Here is a 9,024-nt window from a genome sequence, read left to right as displayed (position 1 = left end):
AATCTCCAATTATTCTGCATGACTGTGCGCCTTCAACCTCCCCTTCAGATGCACCTTTCTCCTTCTCTCTCTCTCTCCCTCTCTCCCTCTTTCCATCCCCTTGTTCACATGCCCCTACTCTCGCTTTATCCCCTCCCATTCCTTCTCTCATTCGCTCTCCTCCAACCCCTCCCCTCCAATCCCCCCATCTCTCTCTGTAGTGAAATGAAGCAGGAGCTGGAGGAGGAGGGCAGTCGCTCTTTGCTTCTGTCCAAGCAGCACAAGTTCAACGAGCACTGCTGCACTACAACGTCTGCAAATCTTGCCGCACCTACAGTCAGAGCGAGAGGGGCTACATCTGCGCCGCCTGCCAAAAGAGCAGGTAAGTGTTCTCGAGCATACATGAACACATACATCTTCGTAAATACATATACTTAAGGATAGAGGGGCCATGTCTGTACTTCCTGGTAAATGGACATATTACAAAATACACAGTGTTATGCAATTACATTTGGACAGGGAGACACCACACCTGCTGGCGTACATGGTCACACACATATCGTTCAAGCAGGTTAAAAGTGGCACATGAAAATAAAACAAAAAAATATATGTAACGTGATTCTGTTTTACACACACTGTATTGTTTGATTAGTTATAAGTGGCTTTTAAAATCATAATGCTAAATGGTTTAAATGTAATACTAAAGAGATTTTAGGCACAATTTTCTGGATTTGTGTTTATGAATAGGTGCTTGAGCATTATTGATGGTACTGTGGGGGTACTTAAGACAAAATAGGTTCTTAAAAAACTGCCTTAAACCATTTTCCTCATAGACTTGAATATCTTGTGGAGTTCCCCTGATTTGAAACAACCTGTAATGTGAAAAGCTCTATGCAAATAAAACCTAACCTTCAGAGATGTTTAGATTTTCATTAATCTGTTATTTAATATGTTTATAAAGCTGTTTGCCCCAAGGTGACTGTTGGCTTGTCCCCACAATGAAGATGATTTCAGGTTTTACTGTCCTTGTGGGGACATATGGTCCCCATAATGTAGACAAACTGAGAGTGAAAGGTGAATAAAGGTGTAAAAAATAAAGTATATGTTGAAATTGGTGCTAATATAGTGAGTGTGTAGAAATATGAAGCAAGACGGTGTTCCGGAGTGAATGAAAGCTATTTGTGTATTTTAATGGCAATACTAGTCCGTGTCAGAAAATAAAGTGGGGCTGTCTAACAGGATAACAGTTGTGTTTTCTCAAACTAAGCAAACATTATTTTCAACATTATTTTCAACTTTATTCAACATTATTACTATTATTATTATTATTAGCAATTTTGCATCAGCATTTTACATATCTGGTGCATTTTTGTCACTTTCAGTGTCATATTTGCCTACAGCCCTGGTTAACATCTTACCCAGATATTTATATATGTTTGAGCAGTGATAACTCTTTTTCAGCCCTGTTTGATTTACTAAATGCTGGCTTTTATGACTGTTGAATATCTACCCAGCCCAATAGAGAATTGATGGCATGTGTGACTGTGTTTTAGCGTTTTTCACAAAGCGAGATTGGAAAGACAGGAGAGAGCAAGAAGAATAAGGAGAAGTTGGTGTAGTGAGAGGGATGTTGAAAATATCTACATCATGTTGATTATTTATAGTTTGTGTGTGTCATGTGGTCTAAATGCATGTGGGTTGAAGGGATAACCCAAAAAAATTTAAATTCTGTCTTTATTTACTTATCCTCATGTCATTCCAAACCCAAACTGTCATTCTTTAGAGTTTCTCCCTTTTATCGGAGCAAAAATAACATTATACAGGTTTGTAACATAACAGGTTTATAATAATAATTACTACTATTTTGGGTAACTGTGCCTTTACAGCAGTGTGAATCAGTGGTGTGCAGCACAATATGAATCAATCAGGAAAATACATCCCATCATCCTTAGCGGTTTTTCGCTCATACTGTCTCTCACTCTCTTATTTGCTGTCTCCCTCTCTCTTAATAACTTTCTTTCTCTCACGTACACTCGCTCATGCCTGAGGCATGGATTCTCCACCATGATTAATTCTCAGCGAGTTTCCTTTCATGTTCTTTCCATGAAATGTTTGCTGTATGAAAAATCAGACTCACAGATTTCATTTTACCAGATATCAGCATGCATTTCATGGTAACAGCAAATAATGATTTCCCTTGTCTCTTGCTTAGCTATATTTCAAGAGATGTAGCCCCAGCTTTCCACTCACAAAAATAGATTATGCCAACATTGAATGAAATTACGCATTACTTGAAATTAATATGGTTATGTTATCAGATTTTGAGAGAGCTGATAACCACCATCTAAATTAAGTTTGCTTACTTTGCTGTAATGATCATCTACGCATAATAAGGAAAGCATTTTAATTGATTTTGTAAAGAGCCTATAATGGCATCTGTATTGGGTTTGTAATTAAAGCAATGTTCTAGGTTCAAGAGGCTAATTTTTGTCAGTAGGGGAAGTGTCATGTTCCCTCTCCATGACACCCACAGTGAAAACAGATCCATTCAACTGCAGAGCAAAGTATGTATTTTATCTATGTATTTTTCAAAAGTCCATTGAGGGGTATTGCGTGGCATTAAATGAGATAAATGTCAATACACGACGACAGACAATGGCAACATGATGGCTACTTATAGGAAACAAGAGGGTCACATGACAAGAACAAACCAATGGGAAACAAGACACATGACTAAAACAACCAATCAGAACATGACACATACACAAGGCTGAGATACATGAAGGCAAGGGAAGTATGACACAAACAGCATAAAACAATTACAAAATAAAAGACATGGAAACATGAACAAGACAAAACCCAAACACCACATTACAAGTGTCCATGATATGTGACATTTCCACAGATAATATTGCCCCTTTCTTTTTTTTTAAAAATAAGCAAAAATGTATATTCAGATTTGTACAGTTACACTGGATGTCTATAGGGCAAGATTTTATAGATATTTTAAAATATTATAGAGATGTTTTTACTGAAGTGCTTATATTCTTTCATGTCTAATATTATTGTCTGTGGTAATATGTTACAGATGAAGTTAATATTTCATTAACCAAGAAGGACATTCTTTTAAGTAGATGTAGTGTGTGTGTGTGTGTGTGTGTGTGTGAGAGAGAGAGAGAGAGAGAGATGCTGACTCAGATGTTACAGTCACACATCTCCTCTCACACTTACACTTAACACATTCTGTAAGACATCACAACAGTGTATGTTTCCTTTTAACTGTAAAACAAAACAGTGTGTTTGCATGTTTGTGCATGTTTATGTTCATGCCGTTATAAAGTTGAAGTGAGAATTGTGTCTTTGCACTGTCATTAAGTATCACTGCATCTTGTGAGCTCCAGACAGCAACACAGACGTGAGCGTTTGGATGGCGCAACAAACAGATGGTGAAATAACATGTTGTGTGCATGTCCAGATGGGGCCTGACAGGCGTAATAGGTTGAGGTCTGCTCCAATCATCCAATCTGTGGGTGGGTGTATAAGAAAGATACAAGAAAGCTGTGTAAAGCCAGAGCCGAAGAAGAAACATTTAGAAATGTAATGTAATGAAAAGTATCTCTCAGCATAACTTGCATCCATCTGTGAAATTAAACCACCAAATTTCTCATTTGAATTCAGTGTCATATTGAACTTTTGAAATGTCTCTGTGTGTGTATGTGTGTGCCACATTTCTAGCACGTTTTGTACATGCTGAAAAATGGCATTATATACTACTGTTTAAAAGTTTGGGGTCGGTATGATGTTATTATAATAATAATAATAATAATAATAATTATTATTATTATTATTATTATTATTATTATTATTATAAGTATCTTATGCTCACCAAAAATAAATTATCAAATATTTGATCAATATTGTAAAATATTATTACAGTTTAAAATATTTGTTTTCTATTTCAGTATATCTTAAAATTTTATTTATTCCTCCTGGATTTTCAGCAGCCATTACTCCAGTCTTCAGTGCCACATGTTCTTCAGAAATTATTTGAATATGCTGACTTGCTGCTCAATTGATATTTCATATTATTATCAGTGTTGAAAACAGTTGTGCTGCTTAATATTTTTGGTGGAAAAGGTGATATTTTTTTCAGTATTCTTTGATGAATATAAAGTTCAAAACATTTGTTCAACAGCATTTCTTTGAGAATTAAAAAAAGAAAAATCTGTTGTAACATTATAAATGTCTTGACTTTAACTTATGATCAATTTAATGCATCCATGTGGAATAAAAGTATTAATTTATTTGAAATTTAATTTATTAACTTTTTTTGTTGTTGAAATTTTCTGTCTTTTTATGTTTAGGTTTTAAGGAATTATGACCAGACTAATAATTTTGCTTGCTGGGTGATATAATGGGCTGAAGCATCCTTATGTTAAAGGAGGCAACAGAGCCATATCTACAGACCTTAATATCACAGATTCTTGATGGTAGGGTTCCTGTGACTTGGGCTAATATGAGTCTAGAACACACTATAGCATTGACCACTCACTCACATTATATTCAGAATATAACATCTAGTTTAAAGTATAATAATCAGAATAATTCATCTTCAGACCGTTACCAGAATATTTTTACTGAAATACAAATTTTCAGATGCTTTTATTGTCCATTCTTACACACAGGGTCACGGGGCAGTCATAAAGCATCCCATGGATGAGGATGACAGTAATTGAAGAGAACAGAGCAGCTTTTAAATGTTCTGTAATCTGAGTTGACAGAGAGGAAGCCGCCTGGAAAGATATGTTCAGTCAAAATTGAATTATACGTCTCCTTACTTGACCCTCTCCTGAAGGCTTTTACCTCACATACACTCCTAACATGAGTGCGAGTGTGACTTAGTTTGTGGCTGCTTCCAGGAAGTACCGTATATGGGCCATTCTACAGAATTGGCCCATAGTCAGAGTTAAAAACGTCTTGATAAAAAAATTTGTCTTTTCCCAAACTTGTATAATATCCAAGGTACACATATAGTAATTGCGCAGTTAATTCTCATATTGTATTTTCAGAAAGTTTCGGAATATTTGTTCTCTCCCCAAATTTGTCACTAACGAAACACAGTAATAATAATTTAATTAGAGGGTTATATTGACCTATTAAGATTTTGCCTACATCTACATTGTAAATATATTTTTTTGCAATTCTTTTTTTTAAATTTTGTTGTATTTTGAATCCAATCTTTCTTTGTAAAAGGCATACAGTTGATCATACTGATTTCAAAGTTAAGGATTCATTAGTTTGAATATACATTGAACCAAAAACTATCATAACATCTTGATAATTCAGTATACTTTATTTTTGGCAAAACATCCCATGTTTCAGTAATGACTGCACATTTTCGGTAGTGACAGTTATGCTTTGGTAGTGACTACATCGCATTACAGAATTTTAACTTGCATACTAAAACACACAAAAAAAATTGCATAACTGTACTAAAATTTTGTTTATTTTCCCCAAATATGCAGGACGCGTCCTGGGAAAATGGCACGTATGGTCACCCTAGATTATGTGTTCCCTTTTGTCATGATGACATGTTTCGGTCGTGACAATTTTATGGGATAATACCGAAAAAAACAAAGATGTCACTTCTGAAACTCCACCAAATGTTTCGGTAGTGACAATTTTAGATACTTTTGAACTTATCTCAAAGATGCTAATCAGCACATAGTTAGCTAGCACAGTTCTGAACAGGTGTACACACATAAAAAATTAAATATGGAATAACTCCCAAAAAAATGTGCTTAATTGCAGAAAAAAGGTGTTCGGTAGTGAAGTTCCTTAGAGTTACAGACAGATTTTTCAGACTTTTGAACACATTTACCTCAAAATGATGGGGCCTATCTATTCACCCTGTAGCTATGAGAGAGAGTGACACATAAATATTTCCTGATCATAAATGTAGGGGTGTAGTTAATTTCAGTCTCAGCCAATGGACTAAAACATACACCGTTTTGGTAGTGACATGGAAAATGCGGGACATAATTTATTATAATTTATAAAGGAAATATAAAATAAATATTTTTTTTAACAACTTTTTAAAAGAATCAAAAAGATATTTTTAAAAACAACAATGGAGAAAAAAAATACAAAAATTAATATAATTTTCCTAAGTTGAAATTTAGGGGTTAGGGTTCAGGACAGCCACCTCCCAATTAAAAGTACCCAATAAATTATGATTTTATTTACATTAAGCTTACTAATATTTTAAATATTATTGTGGGTTTCAATAGAGAATAGAAGGATCTTAGTGTCACAAAACAGACCGGGAGAAGCACAAGTAAGATAACTGGGATATATTTATTTATACAGCATTGAACTGCTGGTTTTGTCTGGTCAGAAGAGAACTGGCCCCCCTGACTGAGCCTGGTTTCTCCCAAGGTTTTTTCTCCATTCTGTCACCGATGGAGTTTTGGTTCCTTGCCGCTGGCTTGCTTAATTGGGCACACTTCATTTCCAGCGATATCGTTGATTTGATTGCAAATGATTGCAAAGATACTATTTAAACTGAACTGAGCTGGATGATGACATCACTGAATTCAATGATGAACTGCCTTTAACTGAAAAATTAGTGTTTACTATTGTCATTTTTGCATTATTGACACACTATTTTCCTAATTAATGCTGTTCAGTTGCTTTGACAATCTTTATTGTTAAAAGCGCTATATAAATAAAGGTGACTTGACGACAGCAGAAGCAAACTGAAGCAGGTACATTCAGACTGGACATTAATCATAACATAAAGGAAGATAGCTTAAACGGTCCTTTCTGCTTTCGCAGGATAGTCGAACAGAAAGATCCCATGGGTAATTCCAAACAGCAACTCAGGTAAGTGTCCAGTTTTCATAAAGAGTTCAAATGACTTCTCATGATAATTGGGTTCTCTTTCCCTTGCAGGTATAAGGATATAAGGACAGATGAACTGTAGATGGCAGAAGGGCAGGTAGGGGAATCCAGGTAAGTACTTCAGATGAGTAGACAGGTTAATGTTCACCAAATCTCAAGAAGATATCAAACTTCACCATCCATACACAAGGTCTCCTTCAGTTGGCAGGTAGCTAGACTGGAGAAGTGAACAAATGTGAGGTCGGAAGCCTGGAGAAACTGCAACGAGACCAGACAACTGTGATGTGACTGGTGACAGTTTATATAGCGTGGGGGAATGAGGTGATGAGTAACAGGTGTGCTGATTAGGGACATGGTGCAGGTGTGAACCAGACAGGCTCCTGGGAAATTTAGTTCTGGGCTAATGACGGAGCTTGTGAGAGGGCTGGTCACTGAGAATGTGTCAGCACCCCCCCTGCCCCACCCACCCCCCCACCCGCTGGAGCGAGCTCTGGGGCTGGAGACGACACTGGAGTGAGCTCTGGGTCTGGAGCCCACGCTGGAGCGAGCTCTGGGGGGCAATCTCGGGCAAGGAAGAGGCCAACCACTTCTGGTTATGGGTGAATAGGGTGGCCGGCGGGCTCGAGTAATTTGCAGCCAGCGGGCTTGACAGATGAATGGCCGGCAGACTTGAGTGAGCCGCGACCGACGGGCTTGACTTCGTAGCGGCCGGTGAACTTGACTGATGAGCGGCCAGTGGGCTTGACATGGGCTCCCAGTTGAGCTCTGGAGAGAATTCTGGGATAATCTCAGGCACAGTACTAGAGTAGGGACTGGGGACTTCACTGAACATTGGTCAGGATCCGGAGTCGCGTCTTGCCGGTGCATTGCTTTAGCAGTCAGGTCTGGGGGGATTTCTCGTGTAGATGTAAAAGTTGGAAGTAAACTGGAATGACTGGGAACTTGAAGAACACAACTTGAAGGTAACATATGGTTGATACAGGATTCTTGGACATAATTCTCGAGTTCCCGGCCATTCTGAAAAATGAATCTGTTGATTCTCGGCTGGTTGCGACCGCCACCCTGAGGAGTTAAATTGATGAATGCCAGGTCTTTCTTCATGCTGTTAAGTTTGGTCTGGTCTTCCGTCACACAACAGACCGGGAGAAGCACAGGTAAGTTAACTGGGATATGTTTATTTATACAGCAGAAGCAAACTGAAGCAGGTACGTTCAGACTGGACATTAATCATAACATAAAGGAACATAGCTTAAACAGTCCTTTCTGCTTTCACAGGATAGTCAAACAGAAAGATCCCATGGGGAATTCCAAACAGCAACCCAGGTAAGTGTACAGTTTTCATAAAGAGTTCAAATGACTTATCGTGATAATTGGGTTCTCTTTCCCTTGCAGGTATAAGGATATAAGGACAGATGAACTGCAAATGGCAGAAGGGCAGGTAGGGGAATCCAGGTAAGTACTTCAGATGAGTAGACAAGTTAATGTTCACCAAAACTTCAGAAGATATCAAACTTCACCATCCATTAGTAATGGGACAATTGATACCGCAGCTCCGATGCAGTTTTCAAACCACTATTGTATCACACACTGTGCCGATGCTTGTATCGAAATGACAACACCACGTGAGTGATGACATTTGAAGCTTCGAACGTCATGCACTATCGGAAGGTCGGGACAGCTGGTTTGAAAAAACTGGCGCTTCACGATCCCACCTGATGCATAAAAGGATTATTCAGTCACTTTAAGGGCTGTCAGTAGGACATTTAATCATGTTTATAACTGGGGTCTCAGAGACCCCAAACACAACATAAGGGTATAACAGCTCACCCAAAATATTTTTTTTCAGGTACCCACGTCAATTATTAATTATGATCACATGTTTATGTATTTTATATTATTGATCGATATGTGAATCCGTTGACCAAGCTATACATGACATGAGTTGTGGTCTCATTGGCACAAATTAATTTAGATTAGATTATATCAGATTAGATATTGTATTGAGCCCAGATTGATTCCACTCTTGAATGTTACAGACTTCCGAAGGGTCACATGCTTTTTCAAACCATCCTCTGCTCCGCGATGATTTGTCAGAAATGGTGGAGAAAACAAGTCCGACCACCAGATGTCGCTAATGCACAC

The 9,024-nt window shown here is 37.7% G+C and overlaps 1 protein-coding gene across 1 annotated transcript in view; it reads left to right on the top strand.

Annotated features, from left to right (window-relative positions):
* Window positions 1-213: 213 nt before the first annotated feature.
* LOC107724561 (rab effector MyRIP-like) overlaps window positions 214-9,024 on the top strand; it is a gene marked incomplete at its 5' end in the record, with an annotated part of 109,172 nt that continues 100,361 nt past the window's right edge. Inside the window, one exon of the mRNA XM_016533535.1 lies at window positions 214-361. Within this exon, the coding sequence (XP_016389021.1) occupies window positions 214-361 (148 nt within the window). The remainder of the gene's footprint in view (window positions 362-9,024) is intronic.

Source organism: Sinocyclocheilus rhinocerous, unplaced genomic scaffold (genome assembly GCF_001515625.1).
Source record: "Sinocyclocheilus rhinocerous isolate Xijiao unplaced genomic scaffold, SAMN03320098_v1.1 scaffold1507, whole genome shotgun sequence".
Taxonomy (NCBI): Eukaryota; Metazoa; Chordata; class Actinopteri; order Cypriniformes; family Cyprinidae; genus Sinocyclocheilus; species Sinocyclocheilus rhinocerous.
The sequence above is the reverse complement of the archived record's forward strand: the minus strand, read 5'-3'. Positions and strand labels throughout refer to the sequence as shown.